The 26,768-nt window shown below is 36.4% G+C and overlaps 1 protein-coding gene and 1 pseudogene across 6 annotated transcripts in view; one reads left to right on the top strand and one right to left on the bottom strand.

Moving 5' to 3' along the window:
* Positions 1-26,768, bottom strand: part of GFM2 (GTP dependent ribosome recycling factor mitochondrial 2) — a 58,797-nt gene that overhangs the window by 16,704 nt on the left and 15,325 nt on the right. For all 6 annotated transcript variants that reach the window (XR_012513455.1, XR_012513454.1, XM_074384720.1 and 3 more), the window contains 12 exons: positions 23,506-23,631; positions 22,192-22,280; positions 18,970-19,058; positions 17,417-17,477; positions 16,983-17,162; positions 12,684-12,764; positions 12,037-12,185; positions 10,942-11,082; positions 10,759-10,858; positions 9,230-9,419; positions 5,166-5,242; positions 2,507-2,645 (listed from right to left, as the gene is read on the bottom strand). Coding sequence is in view for 4 of the 6 variants with exons in the window: in XM_074384720.1 (XP_074240821.1) it covers positions 2,507-2,645; positions 5,166-5,242; positions 9,230-9,419; positions 10,759-10,858; positions 10,942-11,082; positions 12,037-12,185; positions 12,684-12,764; positions 16,983-17,162; positions 17,417-17,477; positions 18,970-19,058; positions 22,192-22,280; positions 23,506-23,631 (1,422 nt within the window). In the remaining 2 variants the exon portion in view is untranslated. The remainder of the gene's footprint in view (positions 1-2,506; positions 2,646-5,165; positions 5,243-9,229; positions 9,420-10,758; positions 10,859-10,941; positions 11,083-12,036; positions 12,186-12,683; positions 12,765-16,982; positions 17,163-17,416; positions 17,478-18,969; positions 19,059-22,191; positions 22,281-23,505; positions 23,632-26,768) is intronic.
* Positions 14,966-15,347, top strand: LOC120365273 (E3 ubiquitin-protein ligase RBX1 pseudogene; annotated as a pseudogene).

Raw genomic sequence — 26,768 nt, 5'->3', positions numbered from 1 at the left:
ATGCTTTATTTCATTTTTAATTAGCAAATAATTATATGTATTTATGGGGCATGTGATGTTTCCATACATATATAAAAATACATAATGGAATGACAAAAATCAGGCAAATTAACACATGTATCATGTCAAAAAACTTAAGATTTTAAATATACATTATTAATTACAATCACTATGCTATGTAGTAGATCATCAGAACCTATTTCTCCTGTCTAACTGAAACTCCATGCCCCACGTCATCAACATCTCTCCTTTCCCATCTTCCCAACCCTCAGCCTCTGGTAGCTATCATTCTACTCTTTGTTTCTACAAGCTCGACTTTTTAAAATTCCACATATGTGAGATTATGATCGTTGCACCTCACTATTTTTGATAGTTTCTTGTTCCTAACACAAGTGACCCTTGCACAATGTGTGGGGGTTAGGGATGCCAACCCCCCATGCAGTCAAAAATCCATGTGCAAATTTTGTCTCTCCCAAAACTTAACTACTATAGAATACTGTTAACAGGAAGCCTTAAAAATAATATAAGCAGTCAATTAACACGTTATATGTATTTTATACTATATTTTTACAATAATATAAACTAAAGAAAATGCTACCAAGTAAATCATAAGAGAAAATATATTTACTACTCATTAAGTAAAAGTAGAACATCATAGTCTTTATCCTCATCATCTTTGCACTGAGTAGCCTGAGGAGTAAGAAAAATTTGTCTTGCTGTCTCAGGAATGGCAGAGGCAGGACAATAATCCATGTATAAGTGGACCTGGACACATACTTCAAACCCATGTTGTTCAAGGGTCAACTGTACTTTCCCCTCTTTTATTTCTTCAAAGATAATACTTTATATTCTGCATCTCATAATTCCAGTAACTGAAGCCTTTGCTGGTGTGACTATGATTTCTAATTGCCTTTCTGCTCACTGTGCTTTTTCTCACAGTTTTGTGATTTAAAGAGAATTTTTTTGTGAGTGAGTAAATATTCTTTTCCGTGTGGGATTTTTTTTTTCTCTCTTTTTTGAAACGTCTCGCTCTGTTGCCCGAGCTGGAATGCAATGGCACTATCTTGGCTCACTGCAACCTCGCCCCCCAGGTTCAAGCAATTCTCCTGCCTCAGCCTTCTGAGTAGCTGGGATTACAGGCATGCACCACCATGCTGAGCTAATTTTTATATTTTTAGTAGAGATGGGGCTTCACCATATTGGCCAGGCTGGTCTCAAACTCCTGATCTCATGATCCACCCACCCCGGCTTCCTAAAGTGCTGGGATTACAGGTGTGAGCCACCATGCCTGGCCATGTGTGGGATTTCTTTGATGCCTGGGTTGATAGACATCTTTGGAGAAGCCCTTTTTTTTCCAGGTTCCTTGGGATACTACCAAGTCATGAGCACTTTACACTAAGTTCTTCTTGGTCTGGAGTTTTTCAGGGCACACTGGTTCTATGAACTTATGCTAAAGACCCGTACCCAGAGCCTATGATTACAAATTCTCAGAAATCTTGTCCCCTTACCACAGAGCCAGATTAAGTTTCCTTGCCCTCTGCTTTCGTGTAAAGGACCTTTCCTAGTTAATTCTTTCCATGAGGATACGGCTCTCAAGCACTAGGGTTAGAGATGATTATAGATTCCTCCCGAATAGCTATAGCCTATGGTGCTGACTTTTATTTTCCTAGATTACTATTCCTGCTTCCTTTTTGACCTCTGGAAATTTCTATTACATTCTAGTCAGCTCAGATATTCATTTAAAAGTTGTTAAGCGTTTTCTAGCATTTTTAGTTTTTCCAGATAAACAGTCCAGAAAGAGAACTCCTCATGCTATTTGCTCCTGTATTCTGCTTGTTTTTCAAGTTTCAGTGAAATGTAACCATCGGGGCTTTTCACAAACTAATGAGTAGCTTGAAAGCACCTGGTTATCCTAAACTCTTTTTTGTTTTGTTTTGTTTTTTTGTTTTTGTTTTTTACAATTTCCCACAAACCTGTCCACATTTTCTTCTTGGGGGTGGGTAGCAATAATTGTCACGTTCTATGGCTTAAGAGAACCAAATTAAAATTCTATGTAGAAATATTATGAGTTCTTACATTTGGGAATAGAAGTATAAAAACTATACTTTCTCAAGATTACTATCAGCATAGACTAATCCTATTTATTAAGTACTAAAACTGACTTCCTACTTTTACTTTATAGAGTAAAAATAACACACTGACTTGAAATTCTTAGGCTAGTTCTGACAGTGAGAACTGGGACAAGCCATCGACTTCAATGGCTTACCCTATCCCAAGACCACTGAAAAGTATATCTGGTTGATGAATGGTCATCCAGGAGATGTTCTGGGTGATAATTAAATAGGGCTTTCTGTATTCAGAACAAAATCCTAAAAAATAAAAAACCCACATATATTAAAAACTGTCTCCTCTGATAGAAGACATTAGTGACTGTGAACACTGCTTTAAGCAACTAGAGAGAGAGATAAAAAGAGATAAAACAAGTCCTAAGTTTTTTACTTCTTACCTGTGGCACGAGCTGAGTTTAGGATGGTCTCTCGATACGCCACCTGGAGAGGCCCTAGATAGGTCTCCAGTCCATATTCCCTCTTGATTCGATCATGAATAATCTCTATATGTAATTCTCCCATACCACACAGAATAGTCTGGTTACCAGAGGAAGGAAGGAAAACAAAGATTAAGGGTAAATTATATTTATTGCAATATATATATACATATGTTAATATGTATTTATTTTTCATTAATTACAGTTTCCTTTGTAATTCTTTTTGGCCAGGGGCTCCTACATCGAAACACTGCTTTTGACTTTTCTGACTGGAATAATGAATCAATAAAAAGTGAATTACTTGGCCACTCTCCTCTTCTTCGATAGCTGAATTATCTGCTGGGCAAGTAGCATCTGGCTAAGACTAATGATGCCAGCGCTTAGCTATATACCAACACTTCCCAACCACAAAGCCAAATTTCTGGCCAATGGAAGATGAATTTAATTAATGTTGACAGCTTCTGGGTGGTGCCTGTAAGAGGAGGGTAAAGCCCCTTTCTTAACAAAAATATAGGCAACTGTCATGACACATGAGAATGAGGGCTATACCTTGTAAATGGGGTGAATGACCTTTCTCAACAACATGGGCATTTCCCAAGCATCCAGGGCAGTTTACAGCTTTGTAAGTAGTCAAAACCTTCAGACTAGCTTGAACCGTCATACTAGGGAGAAACTTTTATCTGTTTTGAACCAATGAAGACTAAAGGTATTGCTGTGTTAGCTTGTACCTATGGGAGGTACTGGAGACTAAAGGTCAACTACATGGACAGTATGTGATCAAGCCCCAATAATAATTCTAGCCACCAAAGGCTTGGGTGAGCTTTCCTGGTTGACAGTACTCTGCCAAGAGGGTAACATGTCCCTGAGGGTAAAGGAAGCACTGCAAATGTTTAAAGCCCTCTCAGACTTTGTTCTATGTGTCTCTTCCTTTGGCTGATCCTAGTTTAAATCCTTTTGCTGTAATAAAACTGTAATCATAAATTTTTTAAAAATCACTTTAAAAAGTTAAAAAGTGAACTATTTGGGGGAAAAGCAAACTAAAATAATACAAATAAAATGACTTGTTTATAGATATCTGTACATATATACTTGCAAATTTATACTATGCTGCATAACACAGCATGGCAGAACATGTGTTTGGATAAAAAGTGTGGAAGGCTATTCACCAAGTTTTCAGTGGTTACCCTGTAGAATAAGATGGAGGAACAGAGAATGGGACTTAATTCTTCTCTTGGTAGATTTGTGTATTATTTGCTATTTTTTTTTAAGTAGTGCCAGTTTTTATTTTATTTATTTGTTTTGAGACAGGATCTCACTCTGTCACCCAGACTAGAGTGCAGTGGTGTGATCACAGCTCACTGTGGCCTCGACCTCCCAGGCTTAAGCAACCCTCCTACCTCAGCAACCTGAGTCGCTGGGACCACAGGTGCATGCCATCACGCCTAGCTAACTTTTAATTTTTTTTTGTAGAGACAGTGTTTCCTTATGTTGCCCAGGCTGGTGGATCCTGGGCTCAAGCGATCCTCCCAAAGTGCTGGGATTACATTTCTATTACTTAAATAATAGGTTTTTAAAATAAAACATTTCTGTTTTAAGTACTGTTATGGTAGCCTTCAGTATCAATTAAAATAAATTACTAGCTCATTTGGCTGGCATTTTGGGAAAATAAAGTACTTCATACTTTCTACATTAACTAAATCAGTTTATCCTTTTTAAAAACAAATTTATAATCTTTTTAAGAAACTCCTTCTAAAATCTTATATAAACATTACCCTGCACTCCTATAGAGGATGCAGAATATAATTTAATCTTTTCTTGATGACATCAAAACATCTGTTCTACTGTGCTATATTATACAGCACCTACTTTAAAACTCCACTTCCTTTCACATTGTTACACTGTAGTTTATCACTTCTCTACATTTTAGATGTGTTACCATCTTCACAAGCACCTTCCAAGCCTCCTTCTAGTATGCTGCTTTTATAAGCCTTAGCATAAAAGACTCAAGGCTTTGTCTTGATTAAAACTTATTTCAAAATTTCACAAAAAGCTGTCTTCAGGAAAGGTAAAAAAAAAAGGTTGGAGAACAGTTTATATATGTGAAGTGTAATAAGGCCGAGGCGGGTGGATCACGAGGTCGAGAGATCGAGACCAACCTGGTCAACATGGTGAAACCCCGTCTCTACTAAAAATACAAAAAATTAGCTGGGCATGGTGGCACGTGCCTGTAATCCCAGCTACTCAGGAGGCTGAGGCAGGAGAATTGCCTGAACCCAGGAGGCGGAGGTTGCGGTGAGCCGAGATCGCGCCATTGCACTCCAGCCTGGGTAACAAGAGCGAAACTCCGTCTCAAAAAAAAAAAAAATAAATAAAAAAATAATATAGAGAATTAAGGAAAATTTGTTTACTTAGCTTGATAGTCAACATAAAAAGCAGTAATTTGTATTATGAGAATAAAAAAAGAAAGGTTTTTCTTTTGGGGCACAGACTAATCAATGTTTTACAGACACAGACACACACAGACTCTGTCTCTGTCTGTCTCTCTCTCTCTCTCTCTCTCTCTCTCTCTCTCTCTCTCTCTCATAGAAAGGCTTCTGAAGTCAAGCAATAATATACCTACTTGTCCAGAGTCAGGATCTAGTCTCACTTTCAAACTTGGATCTTCCCGCTGAAGACATTTCAATGCATGTTCCAAATCTAAGGGATAAACAACTGTTATCTTTACATTTCATTTTTAAAATAACTTACTAAATGTTCCAGTGGGTAAAACAGGTAGATAAGCAAACAAATTTTGAAAAAAAAAAAAAAAAAAAAAAAAAGTTTTGGCTGGGCACGATGGCTCACACCTATAATCCCAGCACTTTGGGAAGCTGAGGCAGAAGGATCTTCTTTAGCTATACTAAAGCCCAGGAGCTCGCAACCAGTCTGGGCAACATGGCGAAACCCCGTCTTTACAAAAAAGAAAAAAAAAGGAAAGGAAAAAGAAAATTTCAAACAGCTATACATACTGCAGAGACAAAAACAAGGTGATATAATAATGATGCGAGGCTACTTGAGATTGGGTGGTCTAGGAAGGCCTCTCCAGGATTATTTAAGTAAAGACCGAAATGAACAAACAAAAAAGAAACCTATAAGCAAAATCCTGAAGAAAAGGAATCCCAGATAGAGGGAATGGCTATACAAGGAACAATTTGCTGTTGGGAAAAAAAGCAAGACTAGCAGCTAGAGATCAGTGGGCAAAAGGAAGAACAGCATCAAATGAGGAAGGAGATGTGTGGCAGGGATCATATCATGTCAGGTCTTGTAGGCCATGGTGAAAAGTTTAGGTTTGCACTGCAAAGCCAGTGAAGAGTTTTAAGAGGGGCAGTAACATCATCTGATTATATTTTCCAAAGATCAATTTAGGAGCTAACAAAAAAGTAAAATGCCTTCAGAAAAACTGGCAATAATGAGGAAGTGGCAAAAGGAGGCTAAAATTACATCATAAATAAACAGATACTAGTATAATGACTGATGAATTATCACAACCAAAGAGAAAATACATTTTAGACAGCATTAAGTATGCCATCTAAAGTGATATTTTAATATACTCAATTAACTGGTAAGTATACTCTCCCTCTTGTTACAAAAGAAATATGTTAGAAATTCCACAAAGTGTAGCTAAAGAAAAGAGTTGAGCACTGGATTAATGAGCCAACCTTATCAGTCACACATTCAAGGTATCTTAGGTATACAAACCAGGACTTTTGGACCCATACTATCCAAATGGTAATCATTAGCCATTTGGAGGTATTACTGTTATGAACTGCCAGGTGCTGAAAATGTAAAATAAATACCAGGTTTCTAAGACTTAATATGAAAAAAAGAATGTAAAATATCTCAGTAATTTTTTATATTGATTACATATTGAAATATTTTGATATATTATGAAAATTTGTTTCACCAGTTTTATGTGGTGAAAAATTTCACACTGCATATGTAGAACACATTATATTTCTTTTGAACAATACTGTTCTAGAGCCTTGACATCCCAAAGTGGGCTCTAAGAACCAGCAACACTGGTAACACCCAGAGTCTGACAGAAATGCAGAATCTTAGGTTCTGGACCTACTGAGTCAGAATCTACATTTTAACAAGAATTCCAAGAGATGTGTATGCATGTTCAAGGTTAAGAGGCATTATTGCCGGGCGCGGTGGCTCAAGTCTGTAATCCCAGCACTTTGGGAGGCCAAGGAGGGTGGATAACGAGGTCAAGAGATCGAGACCATCATGGTCAACGCGGTGAAACCCCATCTGTACTAAAAATACAAAAAATTAGCTGGGCATGGTGGCGCGTGCCTGTAGTCCCAGCTACTCAGGAGGTTGAGGCAGGAGAATCGCCTGAACCCAGGAGGCAGAGGCTGCGGTGAGCCGAGATCGCGCCATTGCACTCCAGCCTGGGTAACAAGAGCGAAACTCAGTCTCAAAAAAAAAAAAAAAAAGAGGCATTATTGTGGGTATTTTATTTTTAAGCACATACAGATACTCAAAGAGAGTACATGCATATGACACCAAGTGACTTTCGGAATAAAAATAACTTTTACTGTAAAATAAATTCATTCAAAAATATTTGCAATGTTAGCATTGTAACGGGTATCAAGGGTTATAACTGGATTATGGGGTAAGTGCAATAAAAGCACAGAAAAAGAAACATGTAGATATGCTTGAAGGAAGCCTAAGTAAGGGAGCTTTGGTAAATCCCTCCCTCTTGGGGGGCTTAGGACCCCTAAGCTAATGCCCATTAACGAGACTTTGGACACCAAATTTTTTCTCCTGAAGTAGTTAAAGGTTTGAGTTCTTAGATGAAAAACTGGCTGGTGCAATTTAACTGCAATCCTGCAATTTGAGTGTAGGTGTTCATGCTGCATTTGAAATATAAAATGACTCTTAAATATATTTAAAAGAATCCATGGGTTACTTTGTTTGGGCAGCCCCTGCTCTTATGTGCCTGGCCACTCCTGATACAACCAGTTTGGCTAACTTTGGTATACACAGGCAGCCAGATTCATCACCAACTGATCCTTCTCCGCTAGAGTCAAAACTATACCTAGCTGGCCTCAAGATATTTAAAGTAACAGAAAAATTGCTGTTGAGCCCATTTTAACTTAGTGCTGTTCCTTTAGCAAGTGGACCCGAAAAGACTCAGTTTCATTTTCCTTCGGTACTAGGGGTTGTCTTACATCTACACTCAGATTTCTCTCATGTGAACTCCATCTGGGGAGGTGAGCAACTGTAACCTCTACTGGGCTAAAGATCCTCCTTCTTTCTCCCCACTGGGTCCTGAGGAAGACAAGGGGAAGCAATAAAGACTGCTTTTGTTTTTCCATGATCTCTGAGTCCAACTTGTTTTCAAAGGAAAAGGAGCTTTAATGCCACCTCCAGAACAGAAGGTTTGTCCTTACACAGTCTAAGACAGGAATTCAGTGAGAGCCTCATGAAGGGGTGATGCTTGAACTGAGACCTAAAGGAAGAGTGAATGTTTTCCAGGCAGTTAAGTACATGGGCTACTATTACAATGCAAGAGAGAACAAATGAAACACCAATGCAAAAAAGAGCACGGTATCTTCAGGAAATCACAACTACTTTACTGTGGGAGCATAAGGTGTGGCTATAGTTTTATTTTTCTTTGGGTTAAAGAAGAGGGTCAAAAAGGAGGAGGAAGTTTCATGAAATGAAGCCAGGCAAGAAGGCTGTGGCAGAGACTACAAGCAGCCTTCCACTCCACTCTGCCGCTGCCTACTCTTTAAAAGGCTGCTTTTACAAGACTTCCTTGCAACAGGTGGCCATGTGTCTCATTGCTGGCCAATAACTTACAAGAAATCTTAATAGAAAAGGGGTATATCTTCTTCCTTCCCCTTACTCCTTTATGTTGTCAGGAACTCCAAGGTGATGCCCGAGGCTCCAGGAGCTATGCACTCAGAAGGGCAGGACAAAAACACTGGAGCCTGGGTCCCTGATAACACTGTGGAGCCACTCTAATCCCTGGCTACCAATTCAAGGCTTCTGTTATGAGACAGAGAGAAATAAACTTTTGTCCTATTAAAGGAATTGTTATTTGGAGGGGTTTCCACTATATGTAACCAAATCTAATGGAAATTATAATTGGAATCATGGGCTTTACATACCACACTTAAGAGTTTGGGTGGGTGCTAGAAGTAATGAGAAGCCACTGAAAAATTCGGAGCTAAAATGCTAAAGAACAAAATAACTCACAAAAGGTCAAACAAGACTATCCACAATATATAAATATCTTCATTGAGTTCTAGAGGTTGAGCTATAAAACAGCATTTTTATACATAATGATGCGAAACTGAATGGGTTATGAATCAGTTACTGTCTAATCTAATATACTAGAAGGGCAGTTCTAAGGCCAGTTACTTAGAATCCTATAGATAGCACTACAAGAGTTAGGAAGAATATAATATGAGAAGAATGGCCAAGAAATAAGAAAAGAAAAAAAATGAAGGCATTTGTAAAACTCAAACCATCTTATATAAAAAACAAGACCAATCGCAAGAAATGTTTACCAACATATTCAGATAAAATGTAGCTCCATCACATAAGAAATCTCTTGAGGGAATATTGTAACTGTTTTATATAAATTATCAGAGCACTAATTGGTTGCTACACCAAGACCATTCATACCTGGCTGCTTAGCCACTGATGGGGGTTCTATGGTACAGAAGAAAACAGGTTCTGGAATTTCTACTCCAGCCAATAAAAGTCTCTCTGCTTCACTGTTTTGTTTGTGCTTCTTTTCTCCCTCCCTTTCTGCTCTACGAGCTGCAGCTAATGCGCTGGACTTGGATGAGACAAGCGTGTCTCCAGTGGCAGTCTGCAAGCAAACCAGATGACTTGGAACAAAAAGAAACATTTTGCAAGCACTCATCTTACACCAAGAACCACAATATAAGAAAAATTTTTGTGGCACTTTCTTTTCATCAGAACTTAAAAGAGAAATAAAATTCAAAAAGCTCATTAATAACTTTGCATAAGTAAAGCAATTTAACTTGCATAAAAATTCTATCCAATATACTATTATAATAAATTCTAACAAACAATAAAACACATACACATCCAAAATTATTTGGCAAAACAAATGTACCTTCCTAAATGTTCAATCATGACAAGACAGTCTAGGGAGAAGTCCATTAGAGTGTTTTATTACCCATAAGAATTTATTCTTTTTTACAGAAAATCTTCTATTAACTTAAATATATAATTAGCAAGAAAACCCTTAACTGTGCAGATTGATGGTTTCCATGTAGAGCACAGTTATTTTTAAAAACTGTAATTTCACTTTTAAACTTTTATATCATGAAGTTCTGTGCCAGTTTCCTTCTCTGTAAAAGTAATCTGACTGAAGCAATGGTCTCAATGTATTTGTAGAGCTCCTTCAAATACATGTAAGGAGGTCCTGCCTTCAGGGAGACAGAGGGGACATTCCAATGCCAGAAGTCCAGTAACCAGCCTATAGGAATTTTCAACTAAGGAGCTTCAAACTTGAAATCTCATGATCTTCACGAAGAGTTAAAATGCTTAAAATAACAATGTTTAGTACATAAAGGTTAATGAAAAAATATTTGATTTAATCCACACAAATGAAATATCCTTAGTTTTAACCCATCAAAAATAAATATGGCATCAAGTATTTTCATGAATTCATCCTACAATTATCTATGGAGTGCCTACTCTATGCAAGCACTGATCTAGGGACTGAAGATAAAGCAGTGAACAAAAAAGACAAAAATCCTTGCCCTCATGGAGCCTTCACTAACAAAATATCTTGGTATTACCTGATGAGTTATAAGTCTAGGTTAAATTTTCTGCAATGCTCAAGATAAGAATAAACCCAATGAAAACAAAACAGTATTTTATACAAACTTAAACACACACATATCTATATACATATAGATATCCATAAACAGTATGTTATTTTACCTGGATTTGAACTTTACATGAATACAATCCATCCTATCTGTGGTCTTCTGTAATTTAATTTTCTTCCTGGTAAATGTATGAGATTCTGCCATGCTGATAAATATGCCACAATATTCTTTATTGTACTATTGATGGACATTTGGATTGTTTATGGGTTTTTGATATTACAAGTTGCCTACTTATAATTAAACATTTAAGCTGTTATTTCCTAGAGAAATCATTTGGTCACTTACATGTTTAAGCCCAACAGTCAAAGCAATGTTACCAGCAGTCAGCGAAGAGATTTCTATATGTTGGTCAGCAAACGGCAAAAGCAGACGACTTATTCTCTCCCTGTAAAACCATGATTTATATTTGTAACAGTATTTTTAAAGAAATGAGTACAGTTTTATAAAATAACCCAAGCTTCTACTTACGTGCAGTTTCCATTAATATTATGAATGGCCAACTGGGGTTTTATTGTGCCTGAGTAAACGCGCATAAAAACCAGTGGTCCTCGCTGCTTGTCGTGGAGAACTTTAAATGCCAGAGCACATAAGTCACCCTTATACCACTGCCTGTAAAACAGACATCCCAAAAATGTCTTACGTACATTCCAAAATGTCTTACTTACATTCCAAAATGTCTGTCTTACATTCCAAAAATGTCATGAAATACTCTTCCCACAACTGCAGAAACTTAACCTTAATGTCCCCAAAGATCTCTTAGTTTCAAAGGAGTTTCATTAGTTTTAAAGTAGTTTAAAACACTTCTATTACAGAACTTCTCCAATATTATTTCTATTCCCTTCAATTTTTAACTTTAATAAATACTAATATAGAGCTTACTATACTAGGCACTGTTCTTTGTGCTTTACAAATCATTTAATTCTTAAAAGAACACCATGAGATAGGTCCTATTCTTTGCATTTTATAATTGAGATGTTAAGCAACTTGGAAGAGCTCGGATTTAAATCCAATAGTACAAAGCCTGTGCTCCTCACCATCATGCCTCTACAATTTAGAGATATGAAAAGTTATTAATGGCAGGATAAAGATAATTAAAGTCTATTTCGCTGCCATTTTACACATTGCTTACTCAGATTTTAAAGGATTTATTACTTAAATAAAAAACTTTTAGTGACAATAGGGGTAAAACAATGACTATTCTTCAAAATATTCTGAGCTTATGAAAAATCCTGAAATCTAGACAAATATAAATATAACTACAGATTATTTAACAAACATCCCCAGGATATCACTTTTCTAAGACTAAGATGGCAGGGTCAACACTTATACTTTTACATAGTGAAAAGATACACCTCATAGCTCCATCTGTAAGACATCTCCTTTTACAAGAGATAAAAAATGTTTCTTTCAAGTAAAAATTACTATGGCTCCTTATTACATCATTTGCAATAATATTCACCATTATTATTCAAAAATGGTGATTCAACTACGTTTCATAAAACAAAGGCTCCCATTTGTTTCTTCAAAGCTACAGAATTTTAATATATGTAATTGCATACTCACAGAAATTCATAGTTACGCTCTTCAGGTGAAGGCAAGTACATAGTAACAGCATCTAACAAGGGCTGTACCCCTTTGTTTTTCAGGGCACTTCCACAAAGCACAGGCACTGCTGTCTGAGCTAGTGTTACTCTATGTATTGCATTCTGTAGCTATAAAGCAAAGATACAAATGAGCATTTATTTTGTGTGCAGTATACTGGTCTTGGCCAGAATCTCAAAATTTCTCTAACCAGTCATGTAAAACAGCACTCCTCACCATACCTTCATCATTTTGTTAGCTTAGTTTTTCTTGTTAACACTAATCACTACCTGGCATGTTAGATATTTATTAGTTTATCTGTCTCACATTCGCTAGAATGTAAAATCCATATGAGTATTACCCCTGGAAATACTGCTAAATCCCCAGAAACAAGAAAAGTCTTTAAAATATAATAGGTGCTCAAAAATATTTCTTGAATAAATGGATTAATATACTTGTGATTTAACTTGATAGTCTAACTTTAACTTAATGTTCTCCTAACTTTAAACTTAACACATTCTAATAATATGCAAAGTTTTTTTTAAAAATGCACACATATCAAAGACAGAGAAATCAAATTATAACTAATCTGTAAAATTTTGTCAAAGCAATTGAATAATAAAATTTACCTTTTCAGCTGGTAACAAATCAAGATTTTCACTAAATTCTCCTAAAACCAAGTCAGCAAATTCATCATCCAAATCTGCAACCTATAAAGAAAGGTTTTAGAGTTCTATAACTTGCATTTATCTTCATAACTACTGACTTGTCTAAACACCATAAACAGACAACATTCAAATATTTCAAGACAGCTACCTCGTCCAGGCCAAGCAACTCTTTACTTCTTCTAAAGAGATAAAGAAAAATGTTTTTCTTGGAAAGGAAAGGAAAGGAAATGGAAAACTAAAGCTATCCTATTAGGAGTTTCCTAAATTCGCAGAAAGCCAGAGACTGATAAAGCCTCTTAACAAAGTGCTATCAGTGTGCTCCAAAGAAATGAAAGAAAATGTGCAACTTACAATGATAGTACATACAATGGATTGGCCTTTTTTAGATAAATTTGGAGGTTTTAGTTTATAAAAAAGTTTCATCTGGTTTTCCTCTAATATTCTGAATGTTCACCAGATCTCCTAAGACAGTCAAACTAAGAGAATTAATGTTGCTGTAATCCTGAAGAAATACATTTAAGTTGGGGGAGGGAGGCATAGGCATATTTCCATAATAAAAATGCAATTGTCTTTTTCACATTCTTTTCATAATCATTCACTAATACGAAATGGGATCATTCAGCTGACAAATTAATAAAACAGCTTCAAAAGCATGTAACAGTACAAGGGAGCAAAACATTCAAACCTGGTAAAAAAAACCACGCTGTTAACAGAATTAAGTATAGTAGAAATGTACCTAACCATCCTTCTGGAAAGCATTATATGTGACGGCTAAGCTCAACTTCTGAAATCAGACTACCTAGAAATGGTTCCACCACTTACTAGCTTTAGTTCAAACTTTGGTCAACTCTCTGCCTTAGTAACTCATAGAGATAATAGTACTATCTATGTCTTGAGGCTGTTACGAGGATTAAATAACCAATACAAATTATGCTTTAGGAATATATACTAGAGTATAGTAAGTATTAGCTATTATTATTACTGTGCACCTTCAACATCAGAAGTTGATGCTATTCAACACTGATCTTATTCACTACGTTAAAGAAAAAATTTAAATTGTGGCAAAATATACATAAAATTTACCATTGTACTCATTTTTAAGTGTACAGTTCAGTAGTGTTAAGTACTTTCACACTATTATACAATAAATCTCCAGAACTCTTTTCAACTTGCAAAACAAACTCTATACACATTAATTAAACAATACCCCATTCTCTCTGCCTTTCCCCGGCCCATGGCAACTACCATTCTATTTTCTGTCTCCGAATCTGATTACTCTGGATACTTCATACATGTAGAATTAGACAGTATTTGTCTTTTTAGCATAATGTCCTCAAGGCTTCTGCTATAGCATATATCAGAATTTCCTTCCTTTTTAAAACTGAAATAGTCGTGTGTGTGTGTGTGTGTGTGTGTCTTCGTGTACCACATTTTGTTTATCCACTGTCTGTCCATGGATTTGGGTTGCTTCTATCTTTTGGCTATTGTGAAAAATGTGGCTAGGAACATGCATGTGCAAATCTCTCTCTGAGATTTTGTTTTCAATTCTTTTGAGTATATACCCAAAAAGTAGAACTGTTGAGTAATATAGTAATTCTACATTCAATTTTTTGAGGAATCGCAATACTGTTTTCCATAGTAGCTACACCATTTACATTCCTACTAATAATGCACAAGGTTATAATTCTCTACGTCTTTGCCAACACCTATTTTGTTTTTGACAGTAGGCATCCTAACGAATGTGAAGTAGTCTTATTCTGTAAATTTTATACATACTTATGTATTTCTTATAACTAGCATATTATTAGCTTCTGACAGTCTCAGATTTTCTTTGAGATTTCTGTCACATACTATCACATCCTAGAAGACCATGAGACATATATGCAAGCGTGTGTTGGCTCCTCAACTAGATTACAAGATCTTTAAGTTTATTCTTATAGCTCTTCTGTATTAAAACAACACACAAAAAACTCAAAGAGGAACAAATCAATAATAAATGTAAATTCTACTTTTATATTTTCTAGCCTCCCCCAAATTAAAAAAGCATGTAACTAAGTGGGTAAGAGCTTTAGCTCTAAACTGAGATTAAGCTGGGTTCCGATTCCACCTCAGCCACTTATTAGCTGTGTGACAACTTCTTTAAGTATTTGAGCCTCTGTTTCCTCATCTGCAAAATGGGGACAATATAAAGTTCTTGTGAAGGTTAAATTAAAAAGTATATGTAAAGCAGGGACGACAGACCTTGTGTTTCCAAAATGGCCGCAGCAATGGATGTCGATACCCCGAGCGGCACCACCAGCTACGCAGGCAAAAAGCGATTTGAAGTGAAAAGGGGAATGCAGTAGGCCTCTGGGCCTGGGATATTGTGGTTGATAAACTGTGCCATCTGCAGGAACCACACTATGGATCTTTGCATAGAATGTCAAGCTAACTAGGAATCTGCTACTTCAGAAGAGTGTACTGTTGCACGGGGAGTCTGTAACCATGCTTTTCACTTCCAATGCATCTCTCCCTGGCTCAAAACATGACAGGTGTGTCCACTGGACAACAGAGAGTGGGAATTCCAAAAGTATGGGCACTAGGAAAAGACTTCTTCCATCAAGCTTAATTGTTTTGTTATTCAGTCAATGAGTAACAATCTCTGCTGTTAATTATAAATTAGAACTGTGTTTTTCTGCTTTGCTTTTTTTCAATTTGCTGTTTCTGTAGCCATATTGTATTCTGTGTTAAATAAAGTCCAGTTGGATTCCAAAAAAAAAAAGTATACATAAAGCACTTAACCTAGCACACAGTAGGCCCTCATTTACTCAATAACAAAAATAATTATGTTAATGATAAAGTTGCAATGATTATTACATACAGTCATGCATCACTTAGTGACAAGGGTAAGTTCTGAAAACTATGTTGTTAGGTGATTTTGTCATTCTACCAACATCATTGAGTGTCTTTCCATATACTTAGATGGTATAGCCTGCTTCTACACCAACGCTATATAGTCTATTGCTCCTAGGCCACAAATCTGTACAGCATGTTACTATACTGAATACTGTAGGCAACTGTAACACAATGGTAAGTATTTGTGTATCTCAACATAGAAAAGGTACAGGAAAAATACAGTATTATACTCTTATGAGACTGCCAACATTCACGTGGTCTGCTGTTGACTAAAATGTCAATTTAGAAGTGAAAAATCAAGGGCTCAGATTCCAATGTTTTTCTTTACCAAAACATTCAAAAAATTTATTTAAAGTATGTTTTACTTATTGCTGTATATACTAACTATAAATATTACAAATATTAATAATCTTTTTTTTTTTTTTTTTTAAATTAAAGATGGGGTTTTACCACATTGGCCAGGCTGGTCTTGAACTCCTAACCTCAGATGATCCATCCACCTTGGCCTCCCAAAGTGCTAGGGTTACAGGCGTGAGCCACCATGCCTGGCTAATCTTGCTATTTTCTATTAAAATTTTAAAGGTGGATGAGGTCCAGAGCTATATACCAATTATAAAATTGCTGGTTTTAAGATTTTCTAAATAATTTGACATCTGGTAAAAAATAAAAGGGATGCATACCCTTGGACCTAGCAATGCTACTCCTTGGTGCACTGCAATGCTACGCCCATGTACACAAGGAGACAGATAAAAAATGTTCATAGCCACACTGCTTGTAACAGCAAAAAAGAGAAACAACCTCAAAGCCCATCCACAGGAGAATATAGTAAAACAATAGAATAAAGTATGGTAAAATCATGTATTAGAACACTAGACAACATTGAAACGAATAAACTATAACTACACATAGCAACATAAACTTCCAACAATAATGAACAATGTCATAAGATACAAACAGTATCATTTCATTTATGTAAAGTTCAAAACATGTAAACCTAAGTTCTTTAAGGATTTATTGTAAACTATAAAGAAAAGCAACTGAAAGAGAAATACTGAAATAATATATTGATTTGGGGGACAGATGATTAGTGGGAGAGAGAGATGAACGCAAAATGGCATACAACATTACACTGTATTAGGTATTACGAGTAATTCAGAAGTGATTTAAAGTATAGAGGAAGACATGAATAGGTTATATGCAAATACTACATCATTTTGTATCAGGGACTTGAGCCTCTGCAGATTTTGGTATCCACAGGAGGTCCTGCAACCAATCCCCAAGAGATGCTAAAGTATGATTGTATTCTATTTCTTAAGATGAGTGGTGCACATATTAGTGTTCATTTTATCATTCATTATACTTTACTTGTTCAATTAAGGCATTCCTTGCTTCAGTTGTTTCCTTTAGCAATTCAGGATCGCTCACGTCCAAGAGGGGCTTTCTCTCAAAGTCTTTACCATCATTTGAATTGGAATTCCAAAGAAGTTTTTCTTTGGTTACTACATCCACCAGTCCTTTGAAAGTTTTGGCTTCACCAATTGGTAACTATAAGTCAGAGTGAGATTAACATCATTAAATGATCAATCACTGAAAACTACATTGATGAAAAGTCTTTCCTAATTGTACCATTGTCCCCAAAATGTCTATTATCACCATAACTATTATCTATGGCTATTTTTATTTATTCCAACTTCTTCAAAAAGGTTTCGAGACAGCTTTGGAAATGTATATATTGTCACAATAAAATAAAATAATGAGGAAACTGAGAAGGAGCTAATGCTATCTATTAATCAATTTACCTGTAAAAGCAAAGGCTTTGCCTTTAACTTCTCTCTGATGCTTTCGACTGCATACTTAAAGCTATAGAAAGCAAAATAATTATAGTTAAAAACATGGTTAAAAATTCTGTACCAAAGGTATAAAAAGAGGGGAAAAAAACTCTTACAGGTTTTAGGAATGTTTTCTAAAATTTGAACCTACTTTATTCTCTTTAACATTCATCATTTAACAGTTTTCTAGAGAAAAAAGTCTGGAATTCGCTTTTGGGTCAATTTCAGATATCAGTAATTAACCTAATCCTGCCACAGAGGTGCTTGGGGTATTACTATTGTGAGCTTCACATAACTATACTTTGCAATTAAGATTAAATGAATTGATCAAGGTCACATGAATAATAAATTGCAATTAGGATTCCAATGCGAGATCTGTGATAAGTCAAGGATTCTTTCTTCTACAACTAGGTTTGCTATCACATAAGGCTACCAGCTATCTTCCAAGACCCTGCCTAGTCTTTGGCATTCTTCATATCATACACTATACTATTCATTTCTATGCTAACACTGCGGCTGGCTACTCTAGAACACATACCATCTTTGGCACACAGGCTGATTTATACATACATGCAGTTCATTCCGGTCCCAATGTTTTTTTTTAGATCCAGCCTATAATCCAGTCATCTCCCCCACTCCCATTGCCAAAGGCACTGTCTGGCAATAAATGAGTAATTCCATCTACCACAAGGAATTCCAAGCAGAAAAGGGTCAGAACTTGAGGCTAGTACATTTTAAAGGTTGCTGGGCTATTACTAATCAAGACAAGGTCCTTTAAACAAACAGCCTTAGATTTACCGTAGAGAGTGAGATAAACACAAAACATATTAGTGTGTAGTTTTAGGGGAGGTATAGTTTATGTTTCATTTTTGCCATTCTCTCACCAGAGGACAATCTCTCCCTATCATATTTGTTCTAAATCCTTCAAATATTCTTGATTCTCTGAACTATGTTCTCAGAGCAATGTATCCATTTTGAGTTACCACTCTATAAGTCTCTGACCATGACCACTACATCTCAGCATTAACTCTCTTCTGCCCAATATGCAGGTTTTACAGCACCTACATTCTCCTCTTCCAGTTCCCTTTTATTGAGAGTATCTTAGTAGCTAACAAAATCAGAGAATAAGGAAGAATACCTTCAACTGCAGGAAACAATTCTCTATTCCCTATCTTTCACAATGATGGGAAGCACCTTAACCTTCAGCAATACAGGGACTATACTATACAGTTCTAAAGAGACTCAGTGGAATCATCAAGATGCCACTTTGATCCTAGAAACATGATTGAGTCTCTGTATACTAGAAACAGGATGCTTCACCACCTATCAGCTCTCTATTACTCCCAAATTATTCTATAACTCACAGATTAGCTGCTTTGAATTTTTTTATGGGAATAAACTGGGATTCCATGGAATATTTACACCCTACAATAGGAAAAAAACAGCTATTTCTAAATTATAGTTCATTAAAAGCTCAAATTGTTGTTGCACTCTGATAAGCCAATGAAACACATTTTAAATACCTTGCTCCAGTTTTGTCCATCTTGTTTAAAAAACAGATTCGAGGTATTTTGTGTTTATCAGCTTGCCTCCATACTGTGAGAGTCTGGGCCTAAAGCAAAGATGAGGGAAAAAATACACATTGTACAAAAGTAACTATGTTACTAGACCTGGAATGAACAGATCCAAAAATCTGTCACATGGAATTGGGCCCTATTCTAGCAGAGAATTAGTGCCACTGCACTTATATTTCTAGGGTCACTCTTTTGCCGTCAAGTGAACACAGCTGGGAATGTGATGAAGTGTGAAGGAGAGTGTCCTTAAAACCACTTGAGACTACTCTGGGTGAACTAGGTGGCCACTCAAAGGGAATTAACACCTAGGTGGTACTGAGAATCATGGAAAGTGAACTTAATTGAGAATCAGGAGACCTACTTTTTGTTTGGTTTCACTTTCATTGTAAAGGTCATATGACACTGAATTCAGTTAACGTCAGGTTAACTGAATTATTTTTGCCCTAATTATTTCAGACACTTGTTTTTAGGTAAAAGAAACATAGGAGTGTACTATAAAAACGCTCTTATGATTTAAAAAAATTACATAGTTTACTGTGAGTATTCAGGTAAACTAAAGAACTTTTAAGGGAGAAAAAAGTTACAATTCTCACTTTTCTTCCATTTGGCTTCTTTTAGTTTCAGTTTTTGCACATATTAAATATACAGTTTGAGTCTATTATATCTGTGCCTGATAGAGTCTAAGAGCCCTTAAGCAAAGCATAAAAAGGCTAAAGTGCCAACATGAGTTATAGTAAAAGCCAGTTTATTTTTTAGGTAAAATTTATATACAATAAAATATAGATATTAAGTGTATAGCTCAATAAGGTTTGATAAAAGTCTGTCTGTGTAACTACTACCCCCAGTAGGACACAGAACACTCTGGCATTACTCCTGAAATTCTTCTCCCTGTCTCCTATAAGCAACCTGTCCCAACTTCTGTCACCATGGATTCAGTGCCTTATTCTTGAACCTCATATAAAATAGCATGGCTTCTTTGGCTCAATATGTTTCTAACATTCATCCACATTGTTAGGTATATCAGTTCTTTTTAACTATATAAATGTACCAGTTTGTTTTCCTATCCACCTGTGGACACCACTTGGATTGTTTCTAGTTTGGAGCTCTTATGAATTTAGCTGCTATAAAAATTCTGAACATGTCTTTGGTGGACAAATGTCTTCATCCTCTTGGATAAAGATATAGGAGAACTGCTTGAGTATACTGAAACTTTGTAAGAAACTTACACTAGGTGCGGTAGCTCACACATGTAATCCCAGCACTTTGAGAGGCCACGGCAGGTGGATCACTTGAGATCAGTAGTTCAAGACCAGCCAGGCCAACGTGGTAAAACCCTGTCTCTTCTAAAAATACAAAAAGTAGCCAGGTGTGGTGGTGCATGCCTGTAGTCCAAGATACTTGGAAAGCTGAGGCACGAGAATCACTTGAACCCAGGAGACAGAGGTTACAGTGAGCCAAGATTGCGCTGCTGCACTCCAGCCTGGGCAACAGAGTGAGACTCCATCTCAAAGAAAAGTACGTAAATAAAATAAACTTCCACATAGTCTTCCAAAGTAGTTGCATTATTTTGTAGTCTTTTTTTTTGAGACAGGGTCTCTCTTCTGTTACCCAGACTGGAGTGCAGTGGTGAGATCAAGGCTCACTGCAGCCTCAACCTCCCTGGGCTCAGGCAATCCTCCCATCTCAGCATCCTGAGTAGCTGGGACTGCAGGTGCATGCCACCACATCTGGCTAATATTTTTTTGTATTTTGTAGAGATGGGGTTTTGCCGTGTTGCTCAGGCTGGTCTCTAACTCCTTGGCTCAAGCAAACCAACCTGCCTCAGCCTCCCAAATTGCTGGGATTACAGGCCATGAGCCACCATGTCTGGCCTCTATTTTGCAGTCTTATCAACGATATGCAAGATTTCTAGTTGTTCCACATCCTCACCAACATTTGCTATCACTCTTTTTAATTATAAGCATTCTTTTGGGTGTGAAATTGAATCTGTAATTTTAATTTGCCTTTTCCTGACTAGTGAGATTATGCCTCTTTTCATTTGCTTACTAGTCATTCATGTCTTCTTTTATGAAGTGTCCATTCAAGTCTTTTGTCCATTTTTTTCTGGGTTGTTATTTTTGACTTATAGTTCTTCATATAGCCTGAATACAAGTCCATGGTTATACACATATACTGTAACTACTTCAGCATTTATTTCCCAAGAACAATCATATTCTTCTATATAACCAATACTATTATTGCATTCAGTAAATTTAACATTTGTATAATACATTTATCTAATACTGTATTACAAATATTTTCTCATAGTCTATGCCTTGTGTTTTTATTTTTGTTTTAATGAACAGCTGTAATTTTTATAAAGTTCCAGGAATCAACTTTTATGTTTCATGCTTCTTATGTCCTCTAAGAAATTTTTACCTACCTGAAGGCTGTAAAGATATTGTTCTTCTAGAAGCCATATATAGATACACACACACACAGACACACACACACACACACACACACACACACACACACACAACACTGTGATCCTCTCCAAATTAATTTTTGCATATGATGAGGTGGGTGTGGGGGGCGGAATATCATAAATTTTCAAAGAACAAAAACATACTGCAAATCAGAACAAACAACAAAAAACTCCCACCATCCCACCGGCCAGCTAAAAGCCCATCCATTGTTTAGAACAAGAGGCTTCTGCTTCACAAATTCAGAAACTTCCTATTAAGTACATTTCAATCTTGTAAGTAATGCAATCTGTTTGAATGATTAAGCGTCAAATTTATATAAAGTTGTAACAACAAAAAGGTAGAACTACCAGGAAATAAAGTGACCCAAAAAGAAACAGAAATAACAATGTATATAATCAACCTCACACCATAGTGTCTTCTGCCAGAATCCACGAAACTATCGTAAGCTAACTTGTTAGCTTTAAAGCAAGGTAGAATCTCTTACCCTTCACAGTTCTTGACACTATATTTCATATTTATCCTTTTACTATGAAATTTCTGAGATCACATATAGATTACATATCCATATTAAATTCTAATTTTTTATCATTATTTGATTTACATGAACTTACCAAATAGATGGTTATAGTTATAAATCTGATACATTCTACTTTTTAAAAAATCATGCTGTTCTACCTCATTTTACTTTGGCAATACTTTTTACCTCAACACCAGCAGAGGCATCAAATACAGCCACTGCACCATCCAATACTCTTAGGCAGCGCTCAACCTCCAAGGTAAAGTCCACATGACCTATGAAAAAGACAAGAGGTATAATACCTAAAATCTTTTTAACAAAACAAAACCATTATATGATCCAGCAATTGCACTATGTATATATATGTACACCTAGGAGTGAGATTTCAATACTTTGGGTGAGGCACACACACACACTTTGGGCATGTGTATGTGTGTGTGTGCATATATATGTATGTATATATATGCACACACATGTGTATATAATATATACATACACCCACCCAAAGTATATACACATATATACACATATGTAAATATATACACACACATATACACATATGTATATATATACACATATACACATATATATATACACACACACATATACACACACACATACCCAAAGTATTGAAAGCAGAGTCTCAAAGACCTATTTGCATACCCATATTCATGGCAGCCCTACTCACAAGAGACAAAAGGTGGAAACAACCCAAATGTCCACTGATGCATGAATTTAAAAAATGTGATACATACATACAATGGCATACTATACAGAATAAAAAAGGAAATATTGTGGCATATTGTCACATGCTACAACAGGGGAAAATTTGAGGGCTTTATGCTAAGTGAAATAAGCCAATCACAAGAGGACAAATAATGTCCACTTACAAGAGGCATCTAAGCTAGTCAAATTCATAGGTATACAAAGAAGATGGTGGTTAGCAAGGGTGGAGAGGGGGACAAAAGGGAACTGCTGTCCAATTAATATAGTTTCATTTCTGCAAGATAAAAAAGTTCTAGGCTGGGTGTAGTGGCTCATACTTTTAATCCCAGCAATTTGGGAGATCATGGCGGGCAGATCATGAGGTCAGGTGTACGAGACCAGCCTGGCCAACACAGTGAAACCCCGTCTCTACAAAAAATACAAAAATTAGCTGGGTGTGATGGCGGGCACCTGTAATCCCAGCTACTTGGGAGGCTGAGGCAGAAGAATCGCTTGAACTCAGGAGGCAGAGGTTGCAGTAAGCCGAGATTGTGCCATTGCATTCCATCCTGGATGACAGAGCTAGACTCTGCTGCCAAAAAAAAAAAAGTTCTGGACATCTGTTTCACAGCAATGTGATTATACTTAACACTACTGAATTGTACACTTAAAAATGGTTTAAATGGTAAATTTTGTAACTTTTTTTTACCACAATCAAAAGCAAAACAAAAACCCCACACAAACAAAAAACTCCAAATGACGCAGCATCTCTGTATTAATGGAACAGTACCATACCTGGTGTATCAATTAGATTGACTCTATACCCCTTCCAATCAAATGTAACAGCAGCTGACTGAATAGTAATGCCTCTTTCTCTCTCTTGGGCCATGAAATCTGTCACTGTGTCTCCATCATCAACATCTAGCCAGGAAGAAGATGATACAGTTTAGTCTTAACAGTGAGTGTATTTTATCTTTGCTCAATATCTACCTGAGACAGTTTAATCTGCCCTAAGAGAAATCATTCCTTAGGTTTAATAGAACCTTTACTCTTTCACTAAGTAAATCTTCATGGTAGAAAAAGTTTTCAATTAGATTAGTAATTTTGCCATAATAGTAACTTTTCACCAACTAATCTTTTAAGTTTACTGACTCATATACTTCTTTTATTTCTTACATACCTTAACTATCATTACACCCTCTTTATCTGATATCCTTCCCTCCTGATCCTTTGATAGAAGGCAGAGTGGGACAGTGAAAGAACACAGACAGGCATAGCTTTAAATCCCAACTTTACCACTTAGCACTCTATGATCCTGAGCAAACTACTTAGTTTGTAAAATAAGGCTAGTAAAGCCATCCTTGCTGGGCTGTTATAAAGATGAAATGAGACATGACATTATATAAAGTACCTAGTCTAGCAGATGATAAATGGTAGCCACATGGGATAAGGTAGAGAAAAAAATCATCCAATAGTAAATTATCCTTTACAAACCCATCTCATTACTAAACTTTCCAAAGAGAAGGGATTTATTTGTACAAATGCAAGTAGTCTTACACAACTTCTACAGTATAAACTCACAAAAAAACACTGTCCTGAACTTAGCCAGGTACAGTGGCTCATGCCTGTAATCCCAGTACTTTGGGAGGTCGAAGAGGGCATATCATGAGGTCAGGAGATCAAGACCATGTTGGCTAACATGGTGAAACCCTGCCTCTACTAAAAATACAAAAATTAGCTAGACATGATGGCACGTGCCTGTAGTCCCAGCTACTCGGGAGGCTCAGGCAGGAGAATCATTTGAACTTAGGAGGTGGAGGTTGCAGTGAGCCAAGATCATGCCACTGCACTTCAGTCTGGGCAAAAGAGCAAGACTCCATCTCAAAAAAAAGAAAAAAAAAAAAGAACTATCCTGAACTTTATCAGAAAATTTCACTGAAATTATTCTGCAGTAAAATTTTGCAGCTGAATTATGTATATTATTCTAATAACCTGATGGTGGGTCCCTGTAATCCCAGCTACTTGGGAGGCTAAGGAAGGAGAAATAAATGCTTGAACCCAGGAGGCAGAGGCTGCCGTGAGCCAAGATTGTGCCACTGTACTTTAGCCTGGATAACAAAATGAGATTCTATCTCAAAAAAAAAAAGACGAAACAACTTCAGTGCTCAAGGACAAGGCTTTCAAATTAAAGGATAATTTGTAAAGGATAATTTACTATTGGAAGAATTTTTTTCTCTACTTCATTCCATGTGGCTACCATTTATCCTCTGCTAGAAAAGGTACTTTTCTATAATGAAATGTCTCATTTCTTCTTTATAACAACCCAGCAAGGACAGCTTTACTGGCCTTATTTTACAAACTAGGTTAAGTAGTTTGCTCACTGTACGACTAAATTTATAGAAAGTTAGAGAAATAAAAAATGGTTGATCTTTACCATTATCATGGCCTTATGCTACCATTTATTTCAGCATTAATTAAACCCCTAAAATGGTAGCTACTTGCCCCATATATGTGTATGTGTGCATGTGTGTATAAATATGTATACACACATATAACCTAAGCACCAGAGGAGGAAATAGCAAGAAAAATGTATTTGACAGCAACTCAAATACAACTCTATGTTAACATCTATAACTGTGTTAGTGTCAGTTACTCCCAACATCACTAAGAAAATAAATATCATTAAGCATACAAAGATCAAATAACTGTAAGTTCCAAACGAGACAATAAGTTTTAAAAACACTTACACAGCAATAAGATTTTTCACAATTATAAAGATCTTTATTTCACATTATCTTTATGATTATTCATATGACTAATAAAGTCAACCTTGGATCAACAAGTTCTACAATGGTCTGGATAGTTTTAGGCTATGGTCCTAACTAGAAAAAAAAACTTCAAAAGATAGCCTGTATAAAAACATAAAGATTCACTGCAGTTTGACTCTCAGGAAGCCCCATCCTTAGGGGAAAGGGAGAGCCCTACATCAAAGGAACACCCCATGAAACAAAAGAATCTGAACAGCAGCCCTTAAATGTCAGATCCTCACTCTGACATAGTCTACCCAAATGAGAAGGAACCAGAAAAACAATTCTGGTAACATAACAAAACAAGACTCTTTAATCCCCCCAAAAATCATACTAGCTCAACCAGCAATGAATCAAACGAAGACAAAAATCTCTGATTTGCCAGAAAAAGAATTCAGAAGGTCAATTATTAAGTTGCTCAAGGAGGCACCAGAGAAAGGTGAATACCAACTTTCAAAATTTTTTAAAGATTACAGTATATGAACAGAACAATCTCCAGAGAAATAGACAGCATAAACAATCACAACTTCTGGAAATGAAGAACATACTCAGATAAATGCAAAATACACTGGAAAGTCTCACCAACAGAATTAAGCAAGTAGAAGAAACGACTTCAAAGACCGGGCGTGGTGGCTCACACTTGTAATCCTTGCCCTTTGGGAGGCTGAGGCAAGTGGATCACCTAAGGTCAGGAGTTCGAGATCAGCCTAGCCAACATGGTGAAACCCTTTCTCCTCAAAAATACAAAAATTAGCCAGGCCTGATAGCAGGTGCCTGTAATCCCAGCTACTTGGGAGGCTGACACAGGAGAAATGCTTGAATCCGGGAGGCAGAGGTTGCCGTGAGCCCAGACTGTGCCACTGCACTTTAGCCTGGATGACAAAGCGAGATTCCATCTCCAAAAAATAGAAGAAACAACTTAGGCACTCAAAGACAAGGCTTTCAAATTAACCCAACTTGATGAAGACAAAGAAAAAAGAATTCAAAATGAAATGAACAAAGCCTCTAAGAAGTTTGAGACTATGTGAAATGACCAAACATAAAAATAACTGGTGTTCCTGAGGAAGAAGAGAAATCTAAAAGAGGAAAATGTATTTGAGGGAAAAATCAAGGAAAATTTCCCTGGCCAGAGAGAGATCTAAACATCCAAATACAAGAAGTTCAGAGAACACCTGGGAAGTTCATTACAAAAAGATCATCGTTTAGGCACACAGTCATCACATTATCTAAAGTCAAGACAAAGGAAACAAT

The sequence above is a fragment of the Saimiri boliviensis genome, chromosome 1 (genome assembly GCF_048565385.1).
Source record: "Saimiri boliviensis isolate mSaiBol1 chromosome 1, mSaiBol1.pri, whole genome shotgun sequence".
Lineage (NCBI taxonomy): Eukaryota > Metazoa > Chordata > Mammalia > Primates > Cebidae > Saimiri > Saimiri boliviensis.
This window is presented reverse-complemented; position numbering and strand designations above follow the sequence as displayed.